Raw genomic sequence first — 20,637 nt, forward strand, 5'->3', positions numbered from 1 at the left:
CTCCTATGGTTAGCAGCGATTGCCTCGGAGGCATTGACGGAAAGAGAGTGGCAATCATATGTGTGGGAAAATTGCACTCCCTCACTCATGGTCGCCCAGATTGCTCAGATGGCAGTGCACAGGCACGGTGTTCCAGAGGACCTGGGTTCGATTCCTGGTCTGGAGCATGTCATTTTCCCACGTATATAAATTAATAAATTCAATTTAGGATGAGCGCACTTTACTGGCATTAAATAGTACAAAAATATACAATGAATTTGCCTTACGTCCGATAGCGGCACAGTTGCCGGTTCTTAATCGTCTTCTTCTTCTTTACTCCATCATTGACTCCCCCCCCTCCCCCCCTCTTTAACAAAACATTGGGGCAATACCCCTGGCGCTCACCTGGTAGAATAAACAGTATACTGCACGACTAAAGGTATTTTAAACCAATTTCAATGGTTGCTCGAAGACAGGGCAGTATGTAGAATTATACTAATATAATCATAAGACTTTAAACAAACAAACACAAAAAAATACCTATTTTAGGGGTGGGGGGGGGAACACACCTCCTCCTCTCCCTCCCCCAACCCTGTATTCGTCCTCAGACCCAATTTTTCTAATGCCTTGAACAACCATTGGTACAACACTGGTGGTGAAGGTTCTGGTGAAGTTTCATCGAAATTGTGTGTGTAGGTTCTGAGAAAAAACCAAATACCTATTTTGGGGGGTCAAACCTGGACCCACTTTGACCCCCCGTAGAGCCACTGAGACTTCGATTTTCTTAGTGCCGTGAACAAACTTTGGTACATCACAGGTGATGAAGGTTCTGGTGAAGTTTCATCGAAATTGTGTGTGTAGTTTCAGAGGAAAAAGCAAATTTCTACTTTGGGGGTCAAACCTGGATCCACTTTGACCCCGGTAAACCCCCTTAAACCCCGACATTGTTAATGCCTCGAACAAACTTTAGTCACAACACCACAAATATAATTTGTTCCAAATTTGGTTGCAATCCCTTCAGCGGTTTCGGAGAAGAAGTTTTAAGTGTTTATGGATGGATGGACGGACTGATTGACGGACAGACTGACGAATGGACTGACGGCCTGATGGACTGACAGACTGACGGACTGACGGACTGACAGACTGACAGACTGATGGACTGACGGACTGATGGACTGACGGACTGACGGACTGACAGACTGACAGACTGATGGACTGACGGACTGATGGACTGATGGACTGACGGACTGACAGACTGACGGACTGACGGACTGATGGACTGACGGACTGATTGACGGACAGACTGATGGACGGACGGACTGATTGACGGACAGACTGACGAATGGACTGATGGACTGACGGACTGATGGACTGACGGACTGATGGACTGACGGACTGACGGACTGACGGACTGACAGACTGATTGACAGACAAACTGATTGACGGACAGACTGACGGACTGACAGACTGATTGACGGACAGACTGATTGACGGACAGACTGACGAATGGACTGACGGACTGATGGACTGACGGACTGATGGACTGACGGACTGATTGACGCACAGACTGATGGATGGATGGACTGATTGACGAACAGACTGACGGACGGATGGACTGATTGACGGACAGACTGACGAATGGACTGACGGACTGATGGACTGACGGACTGACAGACCGACTGACCGATTGATGGATCGATGGACTGACTGACTGACTGATTGATTGATGGAGAGACTGATGGATGGACGGTCTGACTGACGGACTGACTGACTGACTGATTGATTGATGGAGAGACTGATGGATGGACGGTCTGACTGACGGACTGACTGACTGACAGACGGACGACTCGCTATCATATAAGCTCCCCTGAACGTTGTCCCAGGTGAGCTAAAAATGAGCTGGGGTCTGGAACCCCTTGCACCTAACGCCCCTCCCCCTCTTACATCAATTACTCCTTTATAAACAAACAAACAAAAAACAATTCACATTTGAACCACTCTTGTAGTCTCTTTAACCTCGGTCGATTACATTTCATATAACTCTTTCTTTAGCGAATAAGACGCCCATTTGACCATTGTTCCTTTTTTTTCAGACCACCATATTGAGTGATAAAAAATCCCGATTTCAACTTAGAAGAATGAAGAAAAAGAGGAGGAGCGGTGTTTCAGCATCGGAGGCAGCAGCCAATGACATCGAAGAGCGACAAGCAAAGCAGCAAATCGAACAGCTGGAGGAACGTCAGCGGCGCTTCATCGAGCTGGCGAGCGAATGTGCCACCGTGATCTGCTGCCGCGTGTCGCCGCTTCAAAAGGCAGAGGTCGTGAAGCTCGTGAAAAAGCACAAGAAGGCCGTCACTTTGGCCATTGGTGATGGAGCCAACGATGTCAACATGATCAATAGTAAGGATCTACATGTACACCTTGGTGTTGTTATTTGAATATTATTTTGTTACCTCTGCCACCGAAGGTGGATGGGGTTATCTTTTTACCTTGTTTGTCTCTCCATCTGTCTGTCTGTCTATGAGCAGGATTTCTCAAAAGGTTACGGACTGATTCAGGGTTACAAGGACGAATTGATTCGATTTTGGTGAAGATCCTGATCCGGCCTATCGTAAACCTAAACCGTTTAGCTTGGTGAAGGTGTGTGCCCTACCTGCCGAGCACCCTTCTAGTTGTCGATATAATATTACCTGAGCCCCTGAGAGTTCAAGCGGGCAACACCACATGTTCACCTTTGAAAGAGGTACCCAAAATGGAGGTTCCCGTTTAGGACACTTAGGCCCCATGACATTAGCACAGTTTGTGCCAATAACATCTACTGTACCTGAATGTGGCTAAAACACAAAAGACGAAGCTGCTTGGAAACTACAACTTGTAAATCTAAATATTATCCGACAGATCATATGACATCTTCTTACGACATATGTGATACGTCACCGAAGGTAGATGAAGGTTAGATTTTACCCCTGTCTGTCTGTCTGTCTGTCTGTCTGTCTGTCTGTGAGCAGGACATCTCAAAACGTTCTGGACGGATTCGGATGAAATTAGGTGGAGAGGTTGTGCGGGTGACGAGGATGAAATGATTCGATTTTTGGGAATATCCGGATGTGGATATGAGAGTTGTTTTTTTAAAATTAAAGTGATTCTTCACCATTGACAGATGGGCCCCAAATGATATATAACATCATATTTATGGAGTTATTGGACCCGATTTGTTTTACTGGATCGGGCATTGCGTGGTGGCTCTCTAACTGGCCTAATATGGCTTGTGAAATTCCTTTCTTTTCAGGAGTGTTGATCCATTTTGGGTGGAATACATGTTTTCACGTTTCGTGATAATGACTGCATAACATGCTGAACAAAATATCACCACATGGGCCACATCAACACGTCACGGGCCGCATCAACACGTCACCGGCCGCATCAACACGTCACGGGCCGCATCAACACGTCACGGGCCGCATCAACACGTCACGGGCCGCATCAACACATCACGGGCCGCATCAACATGTCACGGGCCGCATCAACACGTCACGGGCCGCATCAACACGTCACGGGCCGCATCAACACGTCACGGGCCGCATCAACACATCACGGGCCGCATCAACACGTCACGGGCCGCATCAACACGTCACGGGCCACATTGACATGTCACGGGCCGCATCAACACGTCACGGGCCACATTGACACGTCACGAGTCGCATCAACACATCACGGGCCGCATCAACATGTCACGGGCCGCATCAACACGTCACGGGCCGCATCAACACGTCACGGGCCGCATCAACACGTCACAGGCCGCATCAACACATCAGGAGCAGCATCAACACGTCACGGGCCGCATCAACATGTCACGGGCCGCATCAACACGTCACGGGCCACATTGACACGTCACGAGTCGCATCAACACATCACGGGCCGCATCAACATGTCACGGGCCGCATCAACACGTCACGAGCCGCATCAACACGTCACGAACTGCATCAACACATCAGGAGCAGCATCAACATGTCACGAGCAGCATCAACATGTCACGAGCAGCATCAACATGTCACGAGCTGCATCAACACGTCATGGGCCGCATCAACACGTCACGGGCCGCATCAACATGTCAGGCCCCACATCAACATGTCAAGATGCTGGGGGTTTGAACCACCCGCCGCCTCTCAGACTCTTGTGGACGTTCTAACCATTACGCCACTCGGTGTGGTTATTTATTGCTGGTGGGTTTTAAAAAGTTTGCCAGTGTCGTTCACAAAAAACTAGGCTGTTTACCAACATCCAACACGTTGCCTAAATCCAAATGTCTGCTCTAATCTCCCGGGGGCACCGCAGCACCACGATGGGCGCATTGCCTGGAACGATGGAACCATCCGCAATGTGATGCACATGAACGAATGGATGCCTGCTCCGTTTGCAGGCTCGGGTTGCGGCAAACAAAGCAAATTTAATATCGGGCTTATTATTCATAGCACGGTAAGTTTTCTGTTAACGTGTTTACAAAAGGAGGTAAAGCTAGCACACAATCTTCTGTTGTAATTCGGTTTCATCTTACCGCTAAAAGCGTACGACACCTCTTCCTGTCCTTCCAGCGGCTCACATCGGTGTGGGAATCAGTGGACAGGAGGGGATGCAGGCCGTGCTGGCGAGCGACTTTTCCTTTGGACAATTCCGCTTCCTGCAGCGGCTACTTCTGGTGCACGGTCGTTGGTCCTACCTGCGTATCACAAACTTCCTGTGTTATTTCTTCTACAAGAACTTTGCCTTCACCCTGGTCCACTTTTGGTTTGGGTTCTTCAACGGCTTCTCTGCGCAAGTATGATTGACTCGTTTCCATGTTTGTAAAATAAACCGTTATTCGTTTTTTGATCGACACTGTTAAAATGTGACATACTGTGCCTTCAGAAAGTATTCACACCCCTTGACTTTTCACATTTTGTTGTTACAGCCTCAATTTAAAATGGATTAAATTTAGATGCGTTGTCACTGTTCAACACATAATACCCCATAATATCAAAGTGGAAAAAAATTTCAAACAATTTTTACAAAATAATTCAAAACAAGTACACATACATTCAAAGTACACCGCCCCATGCCAAATAATTAAATATGCTGCAGCGCGGCATTGCCGGGGCGCCTCCGGCGCCCGGCAATACCGCAGTGCAGCTCATTAAGGCTGCATTGGGAGGGAGAGGTGTACACTAATTGATTGATTAATTGTTTAATTAAAATCAATAAAAGATTATCACAAAATATTTTCATAATCAATTGGCTAATCGCATAACTAAACCACTAGTGCTTCATCCGAAGATGTATCTTTTAGAAATTTAATTAAATAAGTCATTTATAAAAAATTAAATAATTAATTGATTACTCAATAAATAATTAATCGATTAATCAATAAATAATTAATAGATGAAATGATTAATCAATAAATCAAAAATATCCTTGATAGCCACATCACTTGGTCACTCATGTCCAAATATTAGCTTCCCAGCTCAAAAGGTGCCTGAGATATTGGCCAAATGAGAAAGAAAATAAATAAATGATTAATAATGAAAATAAATAAATAATAATCATAAAAAAATTAAATTATTAATCAATTTGGTCAGAGAACACATAAACCACCACTATTTCATCAGAATCTGTAACTTTAAAAAAAAAAATTTTTTTGTCATTAATCGAATAATTAAATAATTAATCGATTAATTGATTAATTAATAAATCAAAAATATCCTTTGCAGCCAAATCACCTGGTCATTGGCATGTCCAAATATCAGCTTCCTAACTCAAAAGGTGCCTGAGTTAATAATGGTCAGAAGAGAAATGAAATTTAATTAATTAAATAAGTACTTAATTAAACGCTAATAATTAAATAACTCCTCAATTAATTGATTAATCAAAAAACAAAAAATACCGTTTTTGACAAAGGACTTGCTCACTATTGTGCCGAAATTTCAGCTTCCTAGCTCAAAGGATGGCTGAGATATCGTCCGGACAACCAAGGAAACAAGAAAACAAACAAACAAGAAACCAGAGTGAAAACTGAGTACTCTCTTTCAGCGTGCGTCACTGCCAAGCCCCCTTCGGTGCCCGGCAATGACGATTTGCAATGCCTGGAGGTGGCATAGGAAAGGAGCGGTGTACAATGATATACACATTGAGATGATTGGAGATCTCGCGAGATCACGGCGAGGTCACGTCTTTTCGAAGCTGTTCCATGCGCGCACGCTTTCGAAGCTAAGTGATATTTCTCATTTGTGTTTTTGTCGTATCTTTATCTTTCTTTCGGTGCATGTACCTATTGGGGTGACTTTAATAGGTTTCTCGGTGTTGGTTTTTCATACCTGTGTACAGAATCGTCGGTTTTTTCGTATCGTGTATTCTGAGGCCTAGTGTAGTACTAGTCGACTACCGTGTCCTCAGACCTTGGCTTGAGGCTTTTGTTTTTTGTCTCAGCGGTTCTTCGATCGCGCTGCAACTACTTTCGGTCTCTGTTTTTCACGGTCTTTTCACCCATACTCCCTTGTTTTAAAATCTCAAAAAAAAACAAATTTTTTTTTTCCTTCCCTGTTCTTATCCGCTTGTGCGTTCTTATTTGTTCTTTCGTTCTTCGTTATTTTGCTCTTTCGTTCTTCGTTATTTGTTCTTTCGTTCTTCGACCACGTTGTTCGAGATCACGTGATCAAGTTGTTAATACATGTTTCATCTGTCCCCTGAAGAACTTTATTATTATGTCATATTCTATAACACTTTTTTCTACTTCTTCTATAAAAGGATGCTTTCGACTTGCTCACCAATTCTATTCATTCAAAAAAAAAATTCCATCTCTTACAGTGCATCTTTCATTCATTCCCTAAACTCTCCAGAACTCCACCCATCCTTCAGCGTCCTCAAACGTATTTTTGACTCGAATGTCTCAAGAAACTCATTTTGCAATAAATGTTCGTTTCCCATAAATCGTACACTTTTCAAAATCCAATCACACCCCTCCCCTCCAAATCTTCCCCATCACCCATCTCTGTCAAATCTTCCCCCTTGCCCCTCCCCCCCAAATCTTCCCAAACACCCATCCCTTTCAAATCTCCCCCGCTGCCCCTTCCCTCCTAAACTCCCCCCACACCCCTCCCCTCCGAGACTCTCCCTCACTCCTCCCCTCCTAGACTCCCCTCTCACCCCTCCTCCTCAAAGCGTCCTCCCCGCTTCTTCCCCCTTCCAACTTTCACCTTCATCTTCCTCAACCTTCTGCCTCACTCTTCCCCCTCCTCAAATAACACCTCACTGCGCCTCACCCAAACACCATCAAACCTTTTGTCCGCCCCATTCTTCCCTTTCTCCAAGCTATTCTGTAATCTCTGACACACCTGCAACAGCTCTCCCAACCTCTTCCTCCTCTTCCACATCCTGCCCTACCACTCCCCCCCCCCTGCACTGCCCTCTCTCCACCTCACCCCCAGGAATACCTTTGGCTACGGCTTCCCCTTCGCTCCCACCTTTTGTTCATATGCGTATTGTACCGTCCACCAAACAGTGATGACTCCATCTACATCTCGCTGTCTGATAATATGGACCAACTTCTATCTACCCATCCCAACTCTCTCTTCCTCATATGTGGTGATTTCAACTGTCACCATGCCAGTTGGCTGGGGGTGGGTACCTCTCTCACCAGCCATGGCTCTTCAGCAAAGGACTTCTGTGACTCACTGGGACTGACACAATCTGTCAATTTCCCAACCCGGATCTCAGTCAACGGAGAATCTTCTCTTCTGGACTTGGTTATGACTAACTTCCCTGAAAATGTCTGCTGCTCTTCTTCTGCTCCAATCGGCTCTTCTGATCATGTGCTTGTTAAAGTGGACATCTCTCTGACCATTTTCAGAGAGCCTCCTCAGCGTCGACGAGTCTGGCATTTCACTCAGGCCAACTGGCACGGTCTTCAAGCAGCCATCAATCATCTGGACTGGTCTCCCATCTCTACTGCCTCTGACATCAACTCATCCTGGGAATTCTTCCAAAGTAAATTGCTCTCTCTCATGCACAGATTTATCCCTTCTCGTCTTCAGTTGTCATATCCTTCCTCCCGTCCATGGTACACGGAATCTTGTGGTGAGGCTATTGCCCAGAAACAACTTGCTTTCGTCTCCTGGAAAGCAAATCCAACGGAAGGAAATCTCATTTCCTTTCATAAAGCCCGAAACAAGTGTGTGTCCACCCTCAGGAGAGCCAGGAAACAATATCTCTCCGTCCTCAGGACCGAACTCTCTTATCTGTCTCCCTCTTCCAAATCCTGGTGGCGTCTGGTGAAATCTGTTTCTGGTGTTTGTTCCCCCTCCATCCCCTCCCTCACCTTAAATGGCCACACGGCTGACTCCGCACATGAAAAAGCTGAATGCCTCAACTCTGTGTTTGCCTCTAAATCTTGTGTCCCAAACCCATCCCTCTCTGTACCCACCGTACCCAGTCGTACCCAGCTGCCCCTGGACTCTGTGTCCTTTCCTCCTGACAAGGTGGAAAAGTTTCTGTCAACCCTCGACTCTGATTCTGCAACTGGACCTGACGGCATCAGCCCACGGGTCCTAAAATCATGTTCTTCCGCTCTTTCACTCCCCCTCTCTGTTCTCTTCACCCTCTCTTTTGCTCAAGGTCATCTTCCTTCTGCTTGGAAATCTGCCAACATCACCGCTTTGCACAAAAAAGGTGCAAAAACAGATCCCAGCAACTACAGACCAATCAGCCTTCTCCCAATTATCAGCAAAGTCATGGAATCCATCATTGCTTCAGATATGAAATCTTTCCTCTTCTCCAATGGCTTGATCTCTGATCATCAATTTGGTTTCAGACCTGGACACTCCACTCTGGACATGCTGCTTCTGCTTTCTCAACAATGGATGGAGGTCCTCAATGCCAAACAGGAAATTAGAGCAGTCTCCCTTGACATATCACGTGCCTTCGATACGGTCTGGCACCCCGCTCTGCTCACCAAACTCTCCTCTTTTGGTATCCATGGAAATCTCCACGCATGGCTGGCGGACTTCCTCTCTAGTCGTAGTCAACGTGTGGCCCTGAATGTGTTTCTCTCATCTCCTCTTCCTGTTCAGGCTGGAGTTCTCCAAGGCAGTGTTCTGGGCCCTGTGCTTTTTCTGGTCTTCATCAATGATCTCTCTGATTCTCTTGAAAATCCTCTCTATCTCTTTGCTGACGACTCCACTCTCTGTCGCTCCATTCTTCATCCCTCAGATCGGCAGTCTGCAGCCTCCTCACTCTCTGCAGACCTTGACAAAATCACAGACTGGGCAAACAAGTGGAACATGTCTTTCAATCCTGACAAATCTCACACTCTTACGATGTCTCTCCGAAAAGACCGACTGGACAACCCTCCCATCCACTTTCTGAATAATCCTCTCCAAGAAGTTCTGTCACTCAAGCTTTTGGGTCTCACTATCTGCCATGATCTTTCCTGGAAAAACCACATTTCAAATCTGGCCTCCAAAGCCAGTCGCCGACTGGGCATCCTCCGTCGTGCGAAGTCCTTCCTTGGCACACCTGAGCTCCTCACCACATACAAGGCTTTCATCCGCAGCTCAATGGAATACTACTCTCCCCTCTGGGCTGGTGCTCCTGCCTCACACCTAGCTCGCCTTCACGCTGTTGAAACCAAAGCGTTCAGAATCATTGGAATCTCCCGCGATGAAGCTAACTCCAAGGGCCTCTCACTCACTCACCGCAGGCAGGTTGGTGGTCTTTCCGTCTTCTACCGACTCCTCTCTGGCCTTGCCCCCCCAGCTCTCTCTGGGCTCTGTCCCACAAATATTCCTACAGGTCGCACAAGATCTGCCTGCAACCCTCTTTTGGTTAAACTGCCAAAATCAAGACTCTCTGCTCACCTTCACTCCTTCATTCCTCTTTTCTCCCGCCTCTGGAACAAACTCCCTCACTCTCTTCAATCCCACTCCACCCTCCAAGTCTTTAAAACAGCTGTTCACCACCATCTCTTATCTTCCCCCATCCAAAACCTTGATCTTTTCTACCCCCGCTAATTTCACCCCAATTCCACTTTTTGAAATACCAACTTTTGTCCTGGAAGTCCTTGGTGTCCTTGTGCTTTATACTTCTCCCTCCCCCCCCCCCCCCTTCCCACGCCTCCTCCCCCCGGGCCCTCTCCCTTCCACACATCTCCCTGCTCTCGGATGTTGTGTGTGTGTGCTTCCCCTTTTCTCCCCATCTTGTCTTCCGCTCCCTCTTTTTGTGTATTTTGTTTGTCCTGGTCGATTTGTTTGTGAAGTTAATGTTAGCTCTTTCATGAGCCTCGATTCAGTATACAAAAAAAAATAAAAAAATAAAAAAAAAAAATAATCGAGTTTAGATAAGTATTCAACCCCCCCCCCCCCTCCCTCCCCCCCGAGTCATTACTTCATAGGAGCATCATTGGCAGCGATTACAACTTTGAGTCGTCTTCAGTATGTCTGCATCAAATTTGCACATCTGGATTTGGGGAGTTTCTTCCATTCTTCCTTACATATTTGCTCAAGCTCTGTCAAGTTGGATGGGGAGGTGTCGGTGAACAACAATCTTCAAGTCTTTCCACAGATTCTCAATGGGATTCAAGTTTGGGCTTTGTCTGGGCCACTCAAGGACTTTCACGTCATTGTTCTGAAGCCATTCCAGTGTTTCTTTGGTTGTACGCTTGGGGTCATTGTCCTGTTTGAACGTAAATGTTTGCCGCAGTCTAAGGTATTTTGCATTCTGAAGCAGGTTATCCTCAAGGATTTGCCTGTACTTGGCTCCATTCAATTTTCCCTTAATCCTTTCAAGTATCCCAGCTGCTGCTGCTGAAAAGCATCCCCATTTGCATGATGCTGCCACCACCACCTTGCTTCACGGTAGGGATGGTGTTCGATGGGTGATGAGCTGCGTGTGGTTTCTGCCAGATGTAGCGTTTTCCATTCTGAGAATGAATGAATGAATGAATGATCGTTTTAAGGCCATTTTCCCCGCTAGAGCGGGGGTTAGCCTTGCGGGCCCCATGACAATCATGGCTCCCTGTTTGAGGCAATGTTTTTTATGGCCGGTTGCCCTTCCTGACGCCAACCCTTGGTCGCCTCTTACGATGCGCAGGGATACGGTGTACCTATTCTAAACCGGGGTACACACCGGGATCATTCATCCCAGCAAGCTGGTACTCAATTTGCCGACCTCGGAAGGATGACAGGCTGAGTCAACCCCCCTGGTGTTAATTCAGCGATCGACCGGGATTCGAACCCAGGATCCTAGGATCCCAAGCCGGCACCCTAACCGCTAAGCCAACACCAGGTATAAGTTCAATTCAAGAAAGAAGTTCAAAGAGGAAAGAGTTCAATTTCCATCTCATCCGACCACAGAATATTTTGCCTCATGCTCTCAGCGTCTTTCACGTGCTTTTTGCAAACTCCAGGTGCGATGGCATGTGACTTTTCCGCAGGATTGGTTTTCGTCTGGCCACTCCCCCTAAAGCCTGGATTTGTGAAATGCTGCAGAGACTGTTGTCCTTCCGACAGGTTCTCCCATCTCAGCCAAGGAATTCTGTAGTTCTGTCAGAGTGGGCTTTGGGTTCTTGTTCACCTCCCTGACCAAGGTCCTTCTTGCCCAGTTGGTCAGTTTGGTCGGACAGCCAGCTCTCGGAGGAGTCTGGGTAGTTCCATATTCTTTCCATTTACCAATGATGGAGCTCACAGTACTCTTGGGAACTTTCAACACTAGAAATTGTTTTATACCCTTCCCCAGATCTATGCCTCCTCAGAATCCTATCACGGATTTCTACGAACAGTTCCTTGGACTTCAAGGTAGCGTTTCTGCTCTGTAATGCACTGTCAACTGTGGGACTTTATACAGAAAGGTGTTTTTCTTTCGAAATGATGTCCAATCAATTGATTTGGCCACAGGTGGACTCCAATCAATTTGTAGAGACATATCAAGGATGATCAAAGGAAATTGGATGCACCCGAGCTCAATTTGGAGTGTTATAGCAAAGGGGTTGAATACTTATTGATTCAAGACATTTAAACTTTTCATTTGAAATTATTTTGTTAAACATAGGGGCAATACCCTGGCGCTCACCTGGTAGAATAAACAGTATACTGCACTGACTAACGGTATTTTAAACCAATTTCAATGGTTGCTAGAATACAGGGCAGCACGTAGAATCATACAAGCATAATCATAAGACTTTAAACAAACAAAACAAGACCTATTTGGGGGGGGGGGGCAAACCCCCACCCTCCCTCTCCCACCTCGTGTACCTCCTCAGGCCCCAATTTTTCCAATGCGTTGAACAAACATTGGTACATCACAGATGATGAAGGTTGTGCTGAAGTTTCATCAAAATTGTGTGTGTAGGTTCTGAGAAAAAAGCAAATACCTATTTTGGGGGGCAAGCCACCCAATAGACCACCTTAGACCCCAATTTTTTTAATGCCAGCAACAAACTTTGGTAGAACACGGTTGATTAAAGTTGTGGTCAAGTTTCATCAGAATTGCATGTCTAGATTCTGAGAAGAAAGCAAATACCTATTTTGGGGGGCAACCCCCCCCCCCTCCATAGACCCCGAAAGGGGCAGATTTTATTTAATGCCGCGAACAAACTTTGGTACATCACGGGTGGTGACGGTTGTGGTCAATTTTCATCGAAATCGTGTGTGTAGTTTCTGAGAAAAAAGCAAATACATATTTTGGGGGGGGGGGGGGGGTCAAGCCTGGACCCACTTTGACCCCCTGTAGACACCCTTAGACTTCGTTTTTCTTAATGCCGTGAACAAATTTCAATGCATCACGGGTGATGAAGGTTGTGGTGAAGTTTCATCGAAATAGTGTGTGTAGTTTCTGAGAAAAAAACTAATTTATATTTTGGGGTGTCAAACCTTGTTCCACTTTGACCCCTGGTAGAACCCCTTAGACCCCGATTTTTTTTAATACCGTGAACAAACTTTAGTCACAACACAGAAAATATAATTTGTGCCAAATCTGGTCGCAATCCGAGAAGCGGTTTCGGAGAAGAAGTTTCAAGTGTTTACAGACTGATGGACTGACGAACGGACACCGCGCCATCGCATAAACTCCCCGTACCTACGTTCCAGGTGAGCTAAAAATACTCAAATAAGAAAATTCCACTTTGACATTATGGGGTAGTATGGGTAGGTCAGTGAGAAACAATCTCAATTCAATCCATTTTTAAATTTAGGATCGAACATAACAAAATGTGAAAAAGTCAAGGGGTGTGGATGCTTTCTGAATGCCTTGTATTTAAATTAAGTGTTTATTTTAATGACACTAGAGAAACATTTGTGTGTGATTATGTAAACAGCGCTATTGAAGGTTTTTTTTTTAAAAGGTTGTGTCCCATTTTCTTCCAACAGGCAGTCTACGATGAATGGTACATCACCTTCTACAACGTCCTTTACACTTCGTTGCCTGTGCTCACGATAGGGCTCTTTGATCAGGTGTGTCCATCAGGTGTTGCATAAACCATCGATGAATGACATGGGAGAAGTAGCAGTGAGGCTGGGATATGAACGCTTGGCAGGGGATAAAGAACCGTCAAATTGACAGTAACAATAGAACTGGTAATGACATGAAAAGGCAGTAAAGAGTATCATTCTGACACAGGTGCAGTATATTAACCTTTAAAAACGTGAGTGATTGTGCTGTTGTCCAAGTGAAATATCATTCTGAAATTTGCAGACGACAGGACAACAGAGTGTCTTAATTTCCCAGCAGGCAACTGTTAAAGGATCCTCACCAAAAACAAAAACTCTTCCACATGAGCAAGGGCACGTGATTGTTTTGTTTAATTTCTGACAGTCTGTTCATTAAAACGTGTAAAAACCACACTTATGGCCACAAACCCAATGATCATGGGCCACGTGATCATTGGGTTTGCACGCTCACATTTGCTGTAAGAGCTCGGCTCACGTCGTGAATCTGTTCCTGAAAAGTTCGACAAAATTAAAGCATAAAACAATGAAAGCATAAAACAATCAAACATAAAACAATCAAACCATAAAACAATCAAACATAAAACAATCAAACATAAAACAATCAAACATAAAAGAATGAAAGCATAAAATAATCAAAGCATAAAACAATCAAACATAAAACTATCAAACAGAAAACAATAAAACAATCAAACATAAAACAATCAAACATAAAACAATCAAAGCATAAAACAATCAAAGCATAAAACAATCAAACATAAAACAAACATAAAAGAATCAAAGCGTAAAACAATCAAACATAAAACTATCAAACAGAAAACAATAAAACATTCAAACATAAAACAATCAAAGCATAAACCAATCAAAGCATAAAACAATCAAAGCATAAAACAATCAAACATAAAACAAACATGAAACACTCAAAGCATAAAACAATCGAACATAAAACTATCAAACAGAAAACAATAAAACATTCAAACATAAAACAATCAAAGCATAAACCAATCAAAGCATAAAACAATCAAAGCATAAAACAATCAAAGCATAAAAAAATCAAAGCATAAAAAAATCAACAAAACAATCAGAGCATAAAACAATCAAACTTAAAACAATCAAATCATAAAACAATCAGCATAAAACCATCAAAGCATAAAACAATCAAACATAAAACAATTAAACAATCAAACATAAAACAATCAAACATAAAACAATTAAAGCATAAAACAATTAAAGCATAAAACAATCAAACATAAATCAATCAAGCATAAAACATTGAAACATAAAACAATCAAAGCATAAAACAATCAAAGCTTAAAACAAACAAACATAAAACAATCAAACATAAAGCAATCAAAGCATAAAACAATCAAAGCATAAAACAATCAAAGCATAAAACATTCAAACATAAAACAATCAAAGCATAAAACAATCAAACATAAAACAATCAAGCATAAAACATTCAAACATAAAACAATCAAAGCATAAAACAATCAAAGCATAAAACAATCAAAGCATAAAAAAATCAAAGCATAAAAAAATCAACAAAACAATCAGAGCATAAAACAATCAAACTTAAAACAATCAAATCATAAAACAATCAGCATAAAACCATCAAAGCATAAAACAATCAAACATAAAACAATTAAACAATCAAACATAAAACAATTAAAGCATAAAAAAATCAAACATAAAACAATCAAGCATAAAACATTCAAACATAAAACAATCAAAGCATAAAACAATCAAAGCATAAAAAATCAAAGCATAAAAAAATCAACAAAACAATCAGAGCATAAAACAATCAAACTTAAAACAATCAAATCATAAAACAATCAGCATAAAACCATCAAAGCATAAAACAATCAAACATAAAACAATTAAACATTCAAACATAAAACAATCAAAGCATAAAACAATCAAACATAAAACAATCAAGCATAAAACATTCAAACATAAAACAATCAAAGCATAAAACAATCAAAGCATAAAAAAATCAAAGCATAAAAAAATCAACAAAACAATCAGAGCATAAAACAATCAAACTTAAAACAATCAAATCATAAAACAATCAGCATAAAACCATCAAAGCATAAAACAATCAAACATAAAACAATTAAACAATCAAACATAAAACAATCAAACATAAAACAATTAAAGCATAAAACAATTAAAGCATAAAACAATCAAACATAAATCAATCAAGCATAAAACATTGAAACATAAAACAATCAAAGCATAAAACAATCAAAGCATAAAACAATCAAACATAAAGCAATCAAAGCATAAAACAATCAAAGCATAAAACAATCAAAGCATAAAACATTCAAACATAAAACAATCAAAGCATAAAACAATCAAACATAAAACAATCAAGCATAAAACATTCAAACATAAAACAATCAAAGCATAAAACAATCAAAGCTTAAAACAAACAAACATAAAACAATCAAACATGAAACAATCAAACATAAAACAATCAAACATAAAACAATCAAAGCATAAAACAATCAAACATAAAACAATCAAACATAAAACAATCAAAGCATAAAACAAACAAAGCATAAAACAAACAAACATTAAAAAATCAAACATAAAACAAACAAAGCATAAAACAATCAAAGCATAAAACAATCAAAGCATAAAACAATCAAAGCATAAAAAAATCAACAAAACAATCAGAGCATAAAACAATCAAATCATAAAACAATCAACATAAAACCATCAAAGCATAAAACAAACATAATACAATCAAACAATCAAACATAAAACAATCAAACATAAAACAATTAAAGCATAAAACAATTAAAGCATAAAACAATCAAAGCATAAAACAATCAAACATAAAACAATTAAAGCATAAAACAATCAAACATAAAACAATTAAAGCATAAAACAATCAAAGCATAAACAGTCAAACATAAAACAATCAAAGCATAAATCAATCAAGCATAAAACAATCAAACATAAAACAATCAAAGCATAAAACAATCAAAGCTTAAAACAAACAAACATAAAACAATCAAAGCATAAATAGTCAAACATAAAACAATCAAAGCATAAATCAATCAAGCATAAAACAATCAAACATAAAACAATCAAAGCATAAAACAATCAAAGCTTAAAACAAACAAACATAAAACAATCAAGCATGAAACAATCAAACATAAAACAATAAAAGCAAAAATCAATCAAGCATAAAACAATCAAACATAAAACAATCAAAGCATAAAACAATCAAAGCATAAAACAAACAAAGCATGAAAACAAACAAACATAAAACAATCAAACATAAAACAATCAAAGCATAAAACAAGCAAACATTAAAAAATCAAACATAAAACAAACAAAGCATAAAACAATCAAAGCATAAAACAATCAAAGCATAAAACAATCAAAGCATAAAACAATCAAAGCATAAAACAAACAAAGCATGAAAACAAACAAACATAAAACAATCAAACATAAAACAATCAAACATAAAACAATCAAACATAAAAGAATGAAAGCATAAAATAATGAAAACACAAAACAATCTCACATAAAACAATCAAGCATAAAACAATCAAACATAAAACAATCAAACATGAAGCAATGAAAGCATGAAAGCATTAAATAATGAAAACATAAAACAATCAAACATAAAACAATCAAGCATAAAACAATCAAACATAAAACAATCAAATCATAAAATAATCAAAGCATAAAACAATCAAACATAAAACAAACATAAAACAATCAAAGCATAAAACAATCAAACATAAAACTATCAAACAGAAAACAATAAAACAATCAAACATAAAACAATCAAACATAAAACAATCAAAGCATAAAACAATCAAAGCATAAAACAATCAAACATAAAACAAACATAAAAGAATCAAAGCGTAAAACAATCAAACATAAAACAAACATGAAACACTCAAAGCATAAAACAATCAAACATAAAACTATCAAACAGAAAACAATAAAACATTCAAACATAAAACAATCAAAGCATAAACCAATCAAAGCATAAAACAATCAAAGCATAAAACAATCAAAGCATAAAAAAATCAACAAAACAATCAGAGCATAAAACAATCAAACTTAAAACAATCAAATCATAAAACAATCAGCATAAAACCATCAAAGCATAAAACAATCAAACATAAAACAATTAAACATTCAAACATAAAACAATCAAAGCATAAAACAATCAAACATAAAACAATCAAGCATAAAACATTCAAACATAAAACAATCAAAGCATAAAACAATCAAAGCATAAAAAAATCAAAGCATAAAAAAATCAACAAAACAATCAGAGCATAAAACAATCAAACTTAAAACAATCAAATCATAAAACAATCAGCATAAAACCATCAAAGCATAAAACAATCAAACATAAAACAATTAAACAATCAAACATAAAACAATCAAACATAAAACAATTAAAGCATAAAACAATTAAAGCATAAAACAATCAAACATAAATCAATCAAGCATAAAACATTGAAACATAAAACAATCAAAGCATAAAACAATCAAAGCATAAAACAATCAAACATAAAGCAATCAAAGCATAAAACAATCAAAGCATAAAACAATCAAAGCATAAAACATTCAAACATAAAACAATCAAAGCATAAAACAATCAAACATAAAACAATCAAGCATAAAACATTCAAACATAAAACAATCAAAGCATAAAACAATCAAAGCTTAAAACAAACAAACATAAAACAATCAAACATGAAACAATCAAACATAAAACAATCAAACATAAAACAATCAAAGCATAAAACAATCAAACATAAAACAATCAAACATAAAACAATCAAAGCATAAAACAAACAAAGCATAAAACAAACAAACATTAAAAAATCAAACATAAAACAAACAAAGCATAAAACAATCAAAGCATAAAACAATCAAAGCATAAAACAATCAAAGCATAAAAAAATCAACAAAACAATCAGAGCATAAAACAATCAAATCATAAAACAATCAACATAAAACCATCAAAGCATAAAACAAACATAATACAATCAAACAATCAAACATAAAACAATCAAACATAAAACAATTAAAGCATAAAACAATTAAAGCATAAAACAATCAAAGCATAAAACAATCAAACATAAAACAATTAAAGCATAAAACAATCAAACATAAAACAATTAAAGCATAAAACAATCAAAGCATAAACAGTCAAACATAAAACAATCAAAGCATAAATCAATCAAGCATAAAACAATCAAACATAAAACAATCAAAGCATAAAACAATCAAAGCTTAAAACAAACAAACATAAAACAATCAAAGCATAAATAGTCAAACATAAAACAATCAAAGCATAAATCAATCAAGCATAAAACAATCAAACATAAAACAATCAAAGCATAAAACAATCAAAGCTTAAAACAAACAAACATAAAACAATCAAGCATGAAACAATCAAACATAAAACAATAAAAGCAAAAATCAATCAAGCATAAAACAATCAAACATAAAACAATCAAAGCATAAAACAATCAAAGCATAAAACAAACAAAGCATGAAAACAAACAAACATAAAACAATCAAACATAAAACAATCAAAGCATAAAACAAGCAAACATTAAAAAATCAAACATAAAACAAACAAAGCATAAAACAATCAAAGCATAAAACAATCAAAGCATAAAACAATCAAAGCATAAAACAATCAAAGCATAAAACAAACAAAGCATGAAAACAAACAAACATAAAACAATCAAACATAAAACAATCAAACATAAAACAATCAAACATAAAAGAATGAAAGCATAAAATAATGAAAACACAAAACAATCTCACATAAAACAATCAAGCATAAAACAATCAAACATAAAACAATCAAACATGAAGCAATGAAAGCATGAAAGCATTAAATAATGAAAACATAAAACAATCAAACATAAAACAATCAAGCATAAAACAATCAAACATAAAACAATCAAATCATAAAATAATCAAAGCATAAAACAATCAAACATAAAACAAACATAAAACAATCAAAGCATAAAACAATCAAACATAAAACTATCAAACAGAAAACAATAAAACAATCAAACATAAAACAATCAAACATAAAACAATCAAAGCATAAAACAATCAAAGCATAAAACAATCAAACATAAAACAAACATAAAAGAATCAAAGCGTAAAACAATCAAACATAAAACAAACATGAAACACTCAAAGCATAAAACAATCAAACATAAAACTATCAAACAGAAAACAATAAAACATTCAAACATAAAACAATCAAAGCATAAACCAATCAAAGCATAAAACAATCAAAGCATAAAACAATCAAAGCATAAAAAAATCAAAGCATAAAAAAATCAACAAAACAATCAGAGCATAAAACAATCAAACTTAAAACAATCAAATCATAAAACAATCAGCATAAAACCATCAAAGCATAAAACAATCAAACATAAAACAATTAAACAATCAAACATAAAACAATTAAAGCATAAAACAATTAAAGCATAAAACAATCAAACATAAATCAATCAAGCATAAAACATTGAAACATAAAACAATCAAAGCATAAAACAATCAAAGCTTAAAACAAACAAACATAAAACAATCAAACATAAAGCAATCAAAGCACAAAACAATCAAAGCATAAAACAATCAAAGCATAAAACATTCAAACATAAAACAATCAAAGCATAAAACAATCAAACATAAAACAATCAAGCATAAAACATTCAAACATAAAACAATCAAAGCATAAAACAATCAAAGCTTAAAACAAACAAACATAAAACAATCAAACATTAAACAATCAAACATAAAACAATCAAACATAAAACAATCAAAGCATAAAACAAACAAACATAAAACAATCAAACATAAAACAATCAAAGCATAAAACAAACAAAGCATAAAACAAACAAACATTAAAAAATCAAACATAAAACAAACAAAGCATAAAACAATCAAAGCATAAAACAATCAAAGCATAAAAAAATCAACAAAACAATCAGAGCATAAAACAATCAAATCATAAAACAATCAACATAAAACCATCAAAGCATAAAACAAACATAATACAATCAAACAATCAAACATAAAACAATCAAACATAAAACAATTAAAGCATAAAACAATTAAAGCATAAAACAATCAAAGCATAAAACAATCAAACATAAAACAATTAAAGCATAAAACAATCAAA

General features: G+C 38.3%; 1 protein-coding gene across 1 annotated transcript in view; it reads left to right on the plus strand.

The window, feature by feature from the left end:
* Positions 1-20,637, plus strand: part of LOC137422423 (phospholipid-transporting ATPase IC) — a 283,539-nt gene that overhangs the window by 224,981 nt on the left and 37,921 nt on the right. Inside the window, 3 exon segments of the mRNA XM_078772905.1 lie at positions 2,073-2,379; positions 4,572-4,795; positions 13,368-13,451. Coding sequence (XP_078629031.1) covers positions 2,073-2,379; positions 4,572-4,795; positions 13,368-13,451 — 615 coding nt within the window.

Source organism: Myxine glutinosa, chromosome 2, assembly GCF_964187855.1.
Source record: "Myxine glutinosa chromosome 2, kmMyxGlut1.1, whole genome shotgun sequence".
NCBI lineage: Eukaryota > Metazoa > Chordata > Myxini > Myxiniformes > Myxinidae > Myxine > Myxine glutinosa.